At 41.3% G+C, this 15,827-nt stretch overlaps 1 protein-coding gene across 1 annotated transcript in view; it reads right to left on the bottom strand.

The window, feature by feature from the left end:
• The window catches only part of ARHGAP32 (Rho GTPase activating protein 32), a 258,308-nt gene that overhangs the window by 123,227 nt on the left and 119,254 nt on the right, over nt 1-15,827 (bottom strand). The window contains exon 5 of the mRNA XM_075173070.1: nt 15,370-15,454. Within this exon, the coding sequence (XP_075029171.1) occupies nt 15,370-15,454 (85 nt within the window). The remainder of the gene's footprint in view (nt 1-15,369; nt 15,455-15,827) is intronic.

The following is a 15,827-nucleotide window of genomic DNA, read 5'->3' as shown; positions in this document are numbered from 1 at the left end:
TGAAATCTCATTAGAACTGTACCTCCTGGCTTTTATGTAAGCAGTTCTCTTGGCTTGCAGCTCCAACCCCTACCCCTTTTAGCAAGCGGGACCCATTGCTCAGCAAGGAAGGGAGGTTCGAGGAGGCAAAAGCAGCATTCATGAAACTGCAAAACAATGCTGCCCATAGGTGATACACCATCTCCTCTAACATCCTCCTTTCCACAGGCCCGTCTGTCCAGTAATTCCATAGGCTCAGGAGAGCATTTCAGCTTATCCTGATGGGCTCCTGAAGTCTGATTTCAAATCAGTCATTGTTACCTTCCAGGAGCACCGGAAAACCTGGCCTTTACTCCACGTTCCCCATTTTTACCTCTCTGTCAGCAAATATACATCCGTATCTTCAAGTTGCTACCTGCAGGTATACAGCCCCCTTCTAGACTCGGATGAAGAGAACAAGCTCCACAAGATGACAAAGTCTACCTTTGCAAATTATGAAGTAGACTCTATAAATGAGAATAAATAACGCCGCCCCGATTTGCACAAGTGTGTACTTCCACGGCAAGTCTGCAGGGTCTTCAAAAGCCTTTTACAACAAAGATGAATGAACCTGTCAGCATTCAGCAGATAAGCAGCCACCATTAAAACTTTTTAAAAAGCTTCAGAAACAGACTGTAAGCAAAAGCAAACAAGCTTTGCACATCACATATATGCAAACCACATCTTTCTGAGCAAGAATTTGCGGGACTAGGCTCAAGACAGAAAACAGTGAGGGGGGGAAACCAGTGTTACTACAACCACATCTGAGAACTCCTTCCCCAGGAAAAGCGTTATTTATTACCTGGCTAAATACCAACTTCTCTTGCTGACAAGAGGAGCAGCAAACGAAGGAAAATAATCTCCCCTTAGTTGGCAGGAGGAAGTGATAAAAGCTGAGGGGAAGCTTACTCCATTTCCTCCCATGACCCCAGAAGTGGGAAAGATCAACAACCACTCATCTTTACAAATCAGGCTGTGTGAAACCCAGCGCTTTTGGCATTTAGCTATGCCTGCATCCCCCAGTTTTACATAAAGGTTAGTCTATGACTAAACTGACCACTGAATGCATTTTAATAGAATACAGACACAGTACAGAGCTGCAGGACTCCCAGCGCTTTCAAATCAAGCCTATGACCTTTAGCTACTTGCCGATTCCTTTGCCAAACTTCATCTGGGGCGGGGGGGAAGGTGCAAGCACAATTTTGTGCACCCACGCATGCGTGTGCATGCGTGAGAAAGGACGTTTTAAAATTTCACATCTCAAATCCCCCTCCCCGCCCTATTTTTCTAAACAAAGAAAATGAAAGTCCATGTTCCACAGCTGGGTTCAGAGGCACAGTGCAAAACTGACATATGTTTTATATCACCACATGCATTTTTACACAAAAACTTGAGCAAGTGCTAAAGCACGGAATAAACTAGATATAAGCATTTCCCCTCAACTACTCCCTTCTGGGAAAGGGGGGGGGTGGAAAATGAGCAGAAGAGGTACATGGTCAAACTGATTTTCTAAAAAGAAAAGTTTTTCTAGGAGTAAAGACAAAAACTTCCCCCCTTAGACAGATGTTGCATAAAAACTTCCGCCAGACTAAAAATACCTGGCTTTAACACGAAACTCCAAGGGGATATCACAATGCTTGTATTTACTGCACCTCTCCTGCTCTTCATGTGCACGAACACGTGCATACGCATGGTTCTTGTCCTCTGCTGCTCACATACCCCTCCTGTGTTCTCACAGCACCAGCTAGTGCCTGCCCACGTCGTGAGTCACCAGCAAGTACGCTGGGGGACAACGCTGGGCCCTGTACAACTTCTCTAGTATCACCAACTGCTTTTCCTCTGAAGGAAGGGGTGTCCCGAAGTATCTGCAGGCTTTAGGCAATATACAACTCACACTAGCATACAGAATTCAAAATACAGCTGACAAGTAACTAAACAGTCGTAATAGGTTTAAGGCCTAAATATTTTCTACATTATGAAAAAAAATTGACTATACACTGCAGGTGCTTACCTGCTCTGTACAGTAAATATTGCCCAAATTCAAGAGAAACATTTATACTAGTTGCAGAACGAGCATAGATCAGTTAAGACAAGGCACTGTAAAAGCCCTCCCTCCCACACACATACCATGTTTTTATATGAGATTTTACATTCTGCTATAATCATACAGCTACACTTAGACCTTATAGGAAGGACTGCATGTATTTATGACGAAAACACTCAATGACACTTGCAGGAGTTAAATGATTTGATGAAACTATCCTTAACCCATTAAGGAAGTTTTCCAGAGTACAACCATGCGGTTACACTCGTGCCCATTAGCACACACGCAGCAATTATGGTAATGCTGCATAATAATTGGGGACGGGGGTACTGAAGAGGAGGAAGACAAAGGACAGAGACAAGGCCCATTTTTGCCACATCCTGGTAGACTTCCAGGATCTATCAATTCTGATAGTGAAAGCAGGATTAATATCTTTATCATTAGTATTAACATTCTTCCTACCAAAACAGAGATGCTAAAACCTTGAGAGAGGTCCACACGGGTACCAATACGTAGATGCCATTATTCCAGCAACACACCCCCAAGCCCTAAAATGAGTGGGTTGCTTTAATTTTATCTCAACCAAATTAATGAGGAAAATCTCTTAAGACACTGAAAATTAGATGTTTCATGTAACATAACCGCACTCAGAAATTGCCTAACGGTTGATATATACGGTTCCAGCCTCAATTATTCTGCTGAAAGGCACTACTCAGCAAACACAAAGCTGCTACAATGCAGCCATTAAGAATGAAATAGTTGACACCACTGTCACCAGTTTTCAGTTCTGAAAATAAATGAGTTGGAAAAAAGATTGAAATCATCATGTTGAAACCTTAAGTCCTAAGCAATTATGGGAGAAACTCAAGTTTCTTTAAACAAACAAGTTTCTTCACTCTTGTTGAGAAAGGCTTGAAGATATGTGTACACTTAAAGGCTCGCACAGAAAAATCCCTAATGAAAAGTGAAACTTATTTTGAAGTTCCCACAATTTTTAATCTAATTCTATAATTCAGTGATATCATTTCTTAAAGACATTATCCTAGAAAGACCGGAGCTGTCAGTCCAGGAAAAATCAAACTCATTACATTGCACTGAAAAGCAGCCCATGCTCCTAAATATTAACTGCAACCTTATAACTAACACAAAACGAAGGGATGTGGGGTTTTTTTTAGAGCTTTTCTGGGTCTTTGTCAGTCACACGATGCTAAAGATGGATCCCTGCTAAATTTTGACTAGAAGTGAAGCTTTTAGTTCGCTAAATAAGCCCTAGCAAGGGCTTACCTACAGCTAGTCCATGAGGTCAAATCAACAGTCGTCTTGAGTAAGGAGAGAGGTGCCAGGAAAGTAAGGGAAATATTCTCCTCGTGTCCTGAGGTTGCTCCCAGCGCTGCTGAGGCACCTCAGAGACCAGGCAGAGATCAGGGAGAGGAACCGCACAACGCTGCCGACTGAAAAATAGCATGCCATCACATCATAGAGGCTGTATCATGAAGCACAACAGCAGTGTGCGGTTCAACCTTCGACATTTCGTGTCACTCCAGACCATGAGCACTCCATTAACGCTGTTTTTTTTTCCAACGGTTGTATGTAAATGTATTGCAAACTCCGACACAGAAAGGCCAACTGGAAAACATGAAACTGTATTTTCCAGAACACAAGTACACACAGGAATCACCCCATTACTAGCCTGTCACAGATTATTTATGTCATGTGGCAAAAGCAGTATATCATGTGTATTTCCAAAATCCCAGGGGAGGAAGAAAAATGCTTTCGCAGGTAAAAGAATGCAGCTTCTCTATGTTGACTCAGGGAAGAGCAGCAAGAACAGTAAAGCAAAATGCCTTACATTCACAGTATTAAAGAAATTATCTTGGAAAGGCTTAACAGGATGACTTTTGTGAAATAGTTCGTAAACGTTGTCTTGGTTTTTTGACCCATGTGTCAAAAGCTCAATTGGTTATCTCCAGAGTATGGACTTCAAGAGTTAAAAATACAGGCAAACTGCATAAAGGGTCACAGACAGATCTGAAACTCTGTTTCGATTTTTAATTTAGAAAATTCTGCTAAAATGCCAGAGGCAGAATAGAGTACAGTAAAAATCTGAAAAGAATATTTTAACCTTTAATTGTCCCAGATGACAGTTCAGGGAAGGTGGGTTTTGAACAACTCACACTGGAAACAGGTCTACACCCTGCAGACTCTACCCGAGAACTTCTCATTGGAATTGCAGAGTTGGGCTTTTAGTTTTTAAGCATTTAATTGCACTCTCCAAAGGAAAAAGGTTTGGGTATAATCCTGCCACTGTGTAACGTACTCTTCGGAAGCTCCTAAGAACCTTGTTCCTCTGACACGCTTGTTCTCCACAGAGAGCCCTCGGTCCAAATTCCTGCAGACTTCAAGGGAAATGGGTCTTTATAATTCAACTATTACCAATGTTTAAAACACAACCATGAGGATAAGAGGAATAGTATAAACCAATCTGATGCAGCACGCCTGAAGTCACCCTGGACTGACACTGCTGTCACAGCGATGAGTGTGACTCAGTTCCTCCCTGGGCAGGTGAAACGATGCTCATTAACTCAAGCTAAATGGCCAAGTCCTTCGGTCACTAGGCAAGCGATTAGTGGTTACAATGACAAATTGGGGCCGGCACACAGAAAAGCACTACTTTACACCAGAGAGCGAAAAGCAGAACCGGTCCAGAAGAGGCCCCCAAGCAGCTCCATATTGTGGACAAATGAAAAATTTAAATTCTTATTTTGCTTTCTTATACCAGTATTTCAATTAAGTTTTGTACTAGTAACTTACTAGTTTCCAAAAGAAAACGACGACTTGCCAACAATTCTGTGTAGAATAAACATTCCTCTACAGCAAGCACTGATGCAATAACTTGTCTAAATGAACACACACAAGATGTGGAACGCTACAGGCGTCCATAAGTCAAACTGTCTTCAGTCATCGAAATGAGCACATTTACATGTGAATGAACTTCTGTCTGGGGAACGCTGGAGTATGCACACACAGCGTATGTACCTCATAGCAGAGGGCCTAGGTGAAACCCATGCTGTAGTCCGCACTTTTTTTAATTCAAGGGCACGTTATGTTAGCAATGAGATTTAGTATTATTGCTACTGTTGCAGATATAGTTTGTTTTACAGTGGCTGTTTTATCCTTAATCTGATCATAGCAACTTGCCAGACACGTACACGTATAATCCTAACAGAAAACATGATACATCATCCACATCTTAATTGTTTTTCAGTGGGAAAACCAAAAATTCATCTATACGATACGCAACAAAAAATTATAAGAGTATGTGGATATTTTGTTTTTCAAAATCAGAGTCTTCCCTCTCTGCTTGTTCATCTTAAAATTATAATAGGAAATTGGAACATTATTTTCCGGACTGTCTCTAAGAGAGTCGATGAATGGCCCAAGTTCTTCATCTTTATGATATCAGATAGGCACGAAAAGTTAAAGGCAGTTGCGAGAGGAAAGCAGCACGCCAGGACAAAAGCTTCGCTGTGCCCTCTGATTCAGCATCAACACCAACCAGCTCTAAAAAGATCTCCTGCTTACTTTGAACTCCACTTAGCTTAAAGTAGCTAGAAAGCGAGGGATACAGGGAGGCTTAAAAGAGTTCAAAGAAATGTAGGGACCATGTACCAGGGGAAATAAAAACCAACACAGCTTGTCTGGGGTGTATTCAAAGTGCACATCCCAGCTCTAGTGTTACTGCGAAAATGCATTAATAATTCAAAACGCAAGCGCTAGCCTAAAAGCTCACTTCTCCAAAGAGAGTTTCCAAACTCAATCTAGCTTTTATTTAGTTTTAAAACAAATGGCAAGGCCTGACATTACATCAAACCTTGAGCCACAAGAGAAGGTGCGTGGAAGGGGACTCCGAATCAGGCTCTGATGCTTCTCCAGCCTCACACCTTCACTGCGCCTCAGTAATCCCGCGTTTCCCTCACCATGGCAAGGCAGTGCCCTCGTCCTGATACGGCACTTGCCTTTCTGTCATGCAAATCCTTTCCTCCGCAAGGCTCCAGCTCCCAGGGGGTTCCCTGCCCGTTCCAGGAGTGCTACACCTATAATCACTGTAGAACTTAGCATGTACAGAATTATTAAATAATTTACCAGCATTTCAAAGGAAATTCCCAGACTCGTGCTGTAAAAATAACAGAAGTTGTTTTGGTTTTTTGAACTACTTCAAGATGGTAAATGGGAACTTGGTCCAAAATCGTTTTTTTTAAAGCCTGAATGTTTTGACATGTCACACTTGCAATAAATAAGGTTAACACTCAAGCACCATAAAGATGAATTATACAGCTACACTGAATTTCAAGGTAACTTATAAGAATTTTTGTTAGTATCTAAATACAAACTGGCAGGACTAGACAATACCACCTACCCAAAAAGTGAATTTTTCCAGGCAATTTGTTTTATAACGATATTTATAAGCTTCATCAGTCTTCCAACAGAACAGAATTAATTTTAAGGCAGGTTCATGGATCCTGAACATACATAAAGTATATGGCACTATATATTTTTATTTCCAACTTGTTATAATACTGGATTTGTGGGTATCTATTAAGCAACAGTCTTCCCTCTAAATTATTACTGACATAATTCTGAGTGTGGTGGTGCCAAAAGCTCACTCTCTAGTTAGATGTCAGCTCTGACTGCAACTCACAAACCAGTCCCTGATTGTCCAGAAAAACATTTGATGGGGCTTTAAACATATGTATGCAGACCTAAACAAGCTTCTCATAAAAGCTCCTTCTGGGAAATTAAATATTTGAAAGGAAGAAATTTAGGATGGTGGTAGAGAAGGTCTCGCACCGTCAAGTACGTCCCATAGCAAGTCATTTAGTTTTTATTAATGTTTCTTTCATTCATACCGTAGAGGGATGGAAAGAAGAACTGCTTAGTAGAATCAAAGTTTCTTCAGTTAGTTTCAAGAGAGACAAAAGAAGTTATACTTTAGGAGAGGAAGTCTTGAAAAGGCAGCGAGAGCATCACATGCTTCTTCATTTAAGTATTTTATTTTAAAAAACCACAACCATACGTCCACGTGACGTATGTAATGGAAGTATTCAATTTTATACTGCTTTACCAGGAAAACAGCAACCTGAATTTGCAGGTTCTGTTGACAAAATAGCCAGAAATGAAAAGTCAGAGGAAATAAGCAATTGATCTTTGGAACCCTCAATGGAGATCAAAGAGCTTTTTGGTACGGACGCCCAGGAGAGCCGAAGGTCAGAGCCTTGCCTGCAGGACATGTAAGCAGAAGCCTCCATCTTCTGCTCACACACCACGGCATGGGATAAAATAACAAAACCATCAAAGTCTACAAACATGTTCAAATGCCTTCTAGACATTATAATAGTACGTGTGGGTAAGAATATGTGCCTGTGTGTACTCTTCCCCTTTTAAAATGAAAAATCTGCCTGACCCCAGACCCTTGGGAAGGGTTAGGTTCACAGGAAATCTTCTGCACAAATCTCTCTGTTGCAAGTAAAACAAACAACAAAACTTGGGCCTCAGCTTAGCAGATCTAGAAACATCCTCTCTAACACACATGCAGCTACACATACTGCATTACGAATCCTGTCACAGTGCAGCAAACATTTTCACATGTAGTATCTAAATACCATTCGTTCAAGTGCTTTCCCCTGCATTTCTTGCCTTGCAGGATAGATTATCATAGTACGAGTGCAGCGACAAGCTTTTTCCTGAGTGCTCAAAGACAACTCTTCCCCGGTTTTAGAACGAGAGAACAATCTTGAGTTCACCACACCACACGCCCTTGTGTGAGATTATATTACTGACGAAGCAGACGGGAGAGCAGCGTTGGTTTTCAAAGACTGGAAACTACCTGGAAACCAGATCACACAACCACCACAAGTGAACGGTCTCCGCAGGGTTCAGAGCATACCTGGCAACACAGATGGAGCATACCTGGTCTGCTCAAACCAACACACCTTAACCAGCAAGAGATCTCAAAGCCAAGACAGTCAGGAATACAAATCCTGCAAGATCAGGCTATATCCTACCCACACCTCTTCACCAGGAAATGAATGAAAACGTTTATACCTACAGGACAAAGGTACACACACACCATTGGAAAGCCAAGTTAATGAATGAACAGTTTAAAAACTTGTAGCCTAACTTGCTACCCCTGAGCTGCCAACTCTGTCATCAAACCTCAAAATTCTGGCACATAAGCACAAACTAAACAAACTACCCTTTTTGTAAGCAGGTTCAGTAAACACAAAATGTAAATGTTCCCAATGATGTTTGGTTTAACAGCTAATACATCCACTGGCATGACAAACCTCCACTGGAGAATAAAAACACACCCTGGCTTCTGTAAATCTCAGGGATCGTATCAACATGAAGTTTGCTAGTTATTAAAATCACACCAGCTTGGCACACTTGCAGATCTATGAATACAATATTATGCTGCACTTTAACACCATTCCAGTTAACAGTATGGCTTACTATATACAAAAACATAAGGATTTTAATCCTCTTTCAAACTATGAAACACTAGTGAAATAGGGATTATTTTTCTGGAGCTCTCGGATTCTTTTCAAATTTTTAATATATTTTAATTATACATATAATACATCTTTCTGTTTTTTTCAGGTCATTAAAACTCAGGGAAGAAAAACTTTCCAACACAACTCTGTTCCAGTTACTAATTAAAACAATTTTTATAAATTTCTGTGACATGCTGCTAAAGATGATTTATGATGGTGGCAAACAGCAGGAGGTCAATGCCAAAGTTAACAGCTGGGCTTATTACAGTCACTTTTAAGATTTATTCATGCCATCAAATAGCCACTATGCACCAATAAAGACTAAAAATCCACAAACAAGTTTGCTGTATTTTCAGGGGGAAATGCAGGGGAAGAAAAAATAAGCTGGATTCCTGCAGGAGGTCCACGTTTTCAAATCGGAGTGCCACGAGTCCCCAGTTGCAAAAAAGAGCCAAGTATGCACAGATCTCCCTGAAACCATTTTGGCCCGCCAGTACTCAGCATATGGGGAAGATACTTATCTCAAGGTATTCAAGTCTGAGAAAATGCTTATCCAAATTTGCACAGTGATCTCTCTCATTCTAAGAAGGCAGAGAAGAAACACACTGAGCGGGGAATATTCAAAATCCTTTCATAAACAGGGCACCCCAGATTTGCCATTTTGTCCCCGAGACAGAAGCACTGCGCTGGGTTCTGCTCTCCCGTGACGCACACCTAGTGCAGAATGACTGGTCCTATATAAACTCATAAAAACATCCAAAGGCAAAAGGAGAAGAAAAAAAGCAGAAATGCCTGTTCAACTGAATCAACAGGTAAAATATCATTTGTGGGTTATAGTCTACTCTTCCATTTATACACCTAGATGATCAGCTTAAAATAAAGGACATACATGGAATCAGACAGAGCGCTAATCTAAATAAATACTAACTGAAATAAAACTTTCCTCCCTATGACAGGCAATTCAATAACCAGTCAGTTGAGTAATGTCAGACAAATGATCTTTTACTTTACAAAAAAAGATAAACGTTTATAAATTATCAATTTTGGTAACTGTCAGTCAAAGGGAGGAAGGTGAGGGCAAAGCGTATAATACACTTTGAGAATGGCTTATCAGCTAAAGCCACAAGGGAACATCAGCCTAAGCCCAAAGCAGACTGAAGCTGGCCGCTCACATACGTTTCAGTATTACACCTCCAAACGCACCCGAGCATGCACACTCCTCTGACAGACAGCGAGACAGACAGCTCGCTCTGAGCACGTCCCCCCCATCTCACATAAGCAATCCCCCCTCTTCCTTCAGCAAAATGACGACCGCGGGGTCAGTGGAAGGACCTGCTTAGCCTTGAAATTATATCCTGACAGTTTTTTCAGCAGGATTTAATAACTGGTAGACAATTTACAGGGATCCTGCTCATTAAAGCTGGATCACTAATAAGCTTTCTCTACAGCAAGCGACAACTGTAAAACAAATAGTAAATGTGCGAGCAGCAATAGTAAAGTTTCACGGAGAGATACTCTCCGTACTTGAACTTACCCCTCCACTATAAAACCCATGCTGGATTGCTCCCCATTCCACTGGAAGAAAACCCAGCAAGCTGGAATTTCACAGGTGTGATCTTGTTCCAGGGAAGAATTTTTCTGAGTTAGTGGCAAGTTGGATGCAAGACTGGGAAATAACACAATCCAAAAACTGAGGTGAACTTACCCGAATATTTCCCTAACTTTTTTGGTATCAAGAAGATTGGCCTAGACACTCCAAATTTTTGCTCTTGGCAGGAGACTGTTCCAATTTTCAGGGAGTTATGGCTGGAATTGTTTAGTTAATAGAAGCAGTTTCCACCTACACTATGAACATAGTTGTTTTATATATACCCACTTGCAACATCTCCCCCTACCACTTTAGAAGACAATAGTAAAGAAACCGTATGGAAAAGACGGGGAATGGGAGGGGGAGCCCTTGGTCTAAAGAAGGGGACCATAATGTATCAGAACATCGGAAAGTCATTTGGGAAGAGATTAACACCATCAAGAGATGAAAGGCTAAAAAGGAGCACTGCTTCGTATGCAGTATGGGTATGCATGTCATAACCACTCATATATTCATCAAGACAAAGCAAAACCCACCAAAATTGTCTTTCATAGCATTGATACAGAGCAAAATTCAGGCCAGGTTTTGTGATTTTTACTGTGTATTTCCATCTTTTAAAAGGAATTGGGGCGGGGGACTGCTGTTTCATGTTTCACTTTTTAAAATAAGTATTTTTTGCTTTTTAAACACTTTGCAAATGAGTAGAATAAACGAAGACATTACAGCCTGTAGCTGCTTATGACTGCCAAGATACTGAAAATTAGCATGCCCACAGAAGAGCTGGGGGAACGAACAAGCCCTCCTACGCTGAAGGCAGTGAGGAGTCTTAGTTTAAAATCACCAATGGAAGGAGATTCAAGCTAAGCCATCCGACTTCACACAAACACAGATCAGGGAGCACTCCTCCATTCCTATTGTTTCTAGCTGGTCTATGTAGAGGACTGCTTTTAGCTGCAGCAGAAACATCTTAAACTACCCCAGTTAAGTCCAGAGAAGGGCATCTGGTCAGGCTTTACCATTTTCGTTTTCTTTGCAATCCATCTCAGTAAAAAAATTTTACTGTAAAATTAACAGAGATACCTTCACAAGCACACTTCCCCTCTGCACCCCTTTCCCTGGAATATTATTAAACAAAAGAAAAAAAGGCAAACCAAAAGAAGATGACCCCAAAAAATACCTTCTCAACAGGCTTTGCTGACAAGAGGCACGAGAAGTAGTGAACCGCTCTTTGCAATAGTTCTAACACTTAAGACACAACAGGAAAATACAATTAGAGGCGCAAACCACAGCCACCACTGAAAGGCAGCCCATCACCTTGGCTGGAAGGCTGCAGCTTGCCAAAGGCATTTGAACAGCAGACAATGCTGCTGAGTTGGGAACAGGAATTCCTGGCAGCTGATGCCTCCACAGGCGGAAGTGATTCTGGTTCAAATACTTCCTTTACCACTGATAACGTGCTCCTACCACTTGCAATGCCAAAGCTTCACAGATAAGGAGAGGATCTTCCATGCACAGTAATCCAATCCTGTTCCGACAGGGGTTTATTTTTAGAAGGCAGCTACGGAAATGCAAACACGGAGAGACAGAGACCGTGCTGTTTGAAGGGGTCAATCTGTGTCAGATGCAAGATTGCTGAAGTGGTACGAATGTGCATTGCAGCACTTTCTCTCCCTCAGCGATGGGTTTTCAGGGAGCAAAGAATATTATCTGGGAAGTGCAGAGCTGATCAGCTCTCCATATTCCATTACTAAAACCTACTCAACTAAAGATAATTTCTTAATTCTTTCAAGTGAAGAACAAAGTCTTTATTTCTGGCAGGAAGTAAAGATATTTATGGAATACCTAATCACTATTTCTCCTGTTTATATTAACGGCACATAGCACTAAATAAAGTAAAATTACATTTGCACCATGTTGGGGGGAATCATTCTACTTTGTATAACTTAGCAACATAGGAGATTTATTGAAATAGTTCAATTCCTATATATTAACAAGCCCTAACGCTCACTAAACGGCAGCGAGACTATGACACAACTGCGGTACGGAGATACTCAAATTACACGTGAATGAGTTAACTTGAACAGCGCTACAGCTGAAACACAAAACCTGGAACATGCAATCAAATTAGCCTGGGCTGAGCACCATGCTCACGCATTGAACTTCAACTCAAGCTCCTCTCTGGAAGATGCCGCACTGTTCAGTGTGTACACATCAACTCCTTCCATGTTAGTTCGGCTATCTGCAATATGCCGCACGGTGCTGGAACCACCCGAGCCCTTAAGAAGGAAGCTTTTCCAACCAGCAGACCCTGAAATCATGCTTAAATTTAATAAGCTGCCTTAGAAACTGTCCGTGAACTTATTTTAAGTCACATTGGGATGATTTAGGCACTTCTGAAGTTAATCGCGCGGTGAGCTGATGCAACGTGCGTCTTGCTGGCCAGACGCAGATAAGGTTAAAATACATCCTGTTGAAAGCAGTATAGCAGAACGTTCCTGAAGAGAAAAAGCATCCCAAAATGCACCTAGTTTTGTCAGCACGGTGCCAGGATGAGAAGAGAACAAATCCTTTTTTATACATCTCAGAAAGTTAATTTAAAACGATCTCATGAGGTGAAATGCCAAGATATTAATACCGATTGCACCATGAGACCGTATTATAAGTGACATCAACGTTACAAAACAATCTGAGATTTGGCCAGGCTGTTAATAGACAGCGTTACACAATTCCTAACACAGCCAGATAATACTGCATTTCTACTATGTAAATTTTTAACAGTGAATAGATTTTTGAAAGGAGTTTACACCCACTACTCCTCAGATGCAACTCGGTAATTCGCTATTAGGTGCCAAGCTGTCATTTACAAGTCAATTCAGCCTACTGCTATTCTCTAGCCTACCTTGTTTTCACAAAGGTATCACCAATGAATGCCACTTGATTAAAACGTATGATGAAACTATTTTTAAGTCTGTAAACTAATACTGCTGTTGTATTAATAGTTTTCATTTATTTTGCCATTAATACTGGTCTTCTCCCACAAAGCAAATACTGTAATTCCTTACCCTTTCATATTTCAGGAGCAAAGCTCTGTTCTTAACATATTTTTATCTATATTACAAAGTCATTAGACTGTGGGAATCTATCAGAAACCTTGCTTAGAAAAAGGGACGGACAAGAGGCATGGAGCTGGTACTTAGGGCCCGATTCACCTTATTCAAGCACATGTTTTACTTACGTATTTGTAAGCATGTACAGTGGAAACAGAGAATTGACCCCCCAGCACCCACACACCCACACTTCTGTGACAGTGCCTCCCACGCCGCTGTCGTCCACGGTTCTCCTCCCGGCTTCACCACACAGACACTGAGAGAGAAAACAGCTCAGGGGCCTGATGTGGCTCAACAACCAATACTACTTTTTCTTCCTGAGCTCTCCTCCCCGTGTTACTGTTTTTCAGCCAGACCACTCCTCTGGTTACAGCAGTTGGTGACCTGTTTGTGCCAGAGGGGACAACAGACAGGACAACGGAGCAGGAGCATGGAAAGCTGTAGGTGCAGCAATGACTCCACAAAAACGAGTGCTAGACAGCACCAGCTCCTGCTTGTGGAAACTTCCCACCCGAACATGCTTCAGGTTTGTTGGCAGAACAAAATAAAGAAAATCTGTAAGGAATATATTATATGATTTTGCTTCTCCCTCTCACAAACGCAAAAATCTCAGCATATCAACCCTACAAGTATGCCCTGCCATCCTTAAAACATTCCAAGAAAAGCTTAAACCCACAAAAGAATTAAATTATTTGTCTTCAAAGTGCTTTAAATACTAGTGCCATGCAAAGGTTGTAATCTCTCTCTAGCTTGCACATTGTGCTGACTATCTCTGAATGACGGAAAGGAAAACTCAGGTCCACAAGATGCAAAAAACTTCTGTGTGTACACAGAATCCTGCTTGACACCTACTCCAACATAAAACTTCTCTCCAAAATGACTGAAAAACTAGTGGTGTCAAATCAGAAAATTACCAGGAGACAAAAAGTAGGGACATAGATTAGCCACATTATTCTATGCACAGAAACTGAAAAGAAAGAAACAGTTTTGCTTCAAAAGATTGAGGACTGCTCCTGTTTACATCAGAGACCTCGTTAAGAACTGAGCTTTTTGCACTGAGCTTTTTGCACTGCACTCTTAAGAGTGTCCTCTTAAGACCGCTATTTTGTCCAACTTGCTCTGCCTTTGTGTGCGTGTGTGTGTGTGTCTGCCAATGCACACACATGCTCGGTAGAATGGACCTACTTAGAGCCACTAAGTGTGAATAATAGCAGATATGAGCCCCGAATAGGACCCAAACTCCTTCTCAGTAGGAATTTTACAAAGACAGAAAAAACGGGTGCATAATTCTGCTTGCAAAACTGTCAAGTAGGGAAACATGAAAGGCTGTAAATAATTCACTCTGTATTACAGGAAATGTTTTACAAATGAAAAGGTTGTAACCTCTTTTTGGCTACAGGGCTGGCAGATGCTGGAGGCATTCCTGCTTCTCTAAGTGCAGAACAAGATGTGCCCTGTTATGAGAAACTAGCAGTGATTCGTGGTTCTCAGCCCTCCCCGGCACTGCTCAATGAAAAATGCTTCTGCCTATATTTCTGATGGATGGATCACAAAGGAGTGAAGCCTCCACATTGCTAGAAATGCAACTCAGGCTGACTAGCAATTTCTTGTGTTCTGATGACACAGCTGCTGCAATGCACAATGCAGAGCTGAGATAACATGAAGAGAATGGATAAATTCGAATTATTTATATTTACATAAATACCTTCACACAATTGTTTAAAGATACACACACACAAGCTAAAAATATGCATACAGTTATTACAGATGACTCAATAATGAATGTTTGATGCAGTCTTAAAACTCTGACATCAGTCCAATCCAGTGGAAATAAAATCATCTCCAACCTCAAAGGGGTGGCCACACGGCTGAGGACAGATTCTGGCCCAGTACACGGAAGCAATTCCAAATAAAGAGACCCTATTGCTTTCACTTCTTATCACTAAACATTTTGCAACGAACTAAACAAACCTTAGTGGAGGTCCCTCTACCCCCCCCCACCAGGTCAGTTGGTAGCCAAACACAGCGATGTTTTGTATATAAAAGAAATCTGAAACTCACCTGTATGTTGCCAAAGTCCACGTTTTCATAATGGAAATGTGCACATTCAGCCATCTTCGGGAAATGACCCTTTGTAAAGGATAACCTGAAGCACATCAAAAGCACACTGTAAGATAGATGCAAATCACTGAAACAATGCTCAGCATCAAGTACTCTTATAAATGCAGTTACTGATATAAAATCGTAACGACTTTCTCACCCTAAAGCCGAGGGAACAGAGGGGTTTGTTGATGTGATGCACCAAAACAGTAGAGAAAGGAATTGAGTGAGAAAGGAAAACTAAATTGCAAAGTGGCTTTTATCATTGCAACCTTCAAGAATTGTGTGGCATTTCATCAACACCAAAGCCCACATCTTTAAGAAACGGTGCAGGGACAAGCCGCTCTACCTTTACAAATGCATTTTTGCAGTGCAAATAAACAGCCTTACACGAGACACATAGGAAAGTAGAACTTTAC

The sequence above is a fragment of the Calonectris borealis genome, chromosome 24, assembly GCF_964195595.1.
Source record: "Calonectris borealis chromosome 24, bCalBor7.hap1.2, whole genome shotgun sequence".
Taxonomy (NCBI): Eukaryota; Metazoa; Chordata; class Aves; order Procellariiformes; family Procellariidae; genus Calonectris; species Calonectris borealis.
The sequence above is the reverse complement of the archived record's forward strand: the minus strand, read 5'-3'. Positions and strand labels throughout refer to the sequence as shown.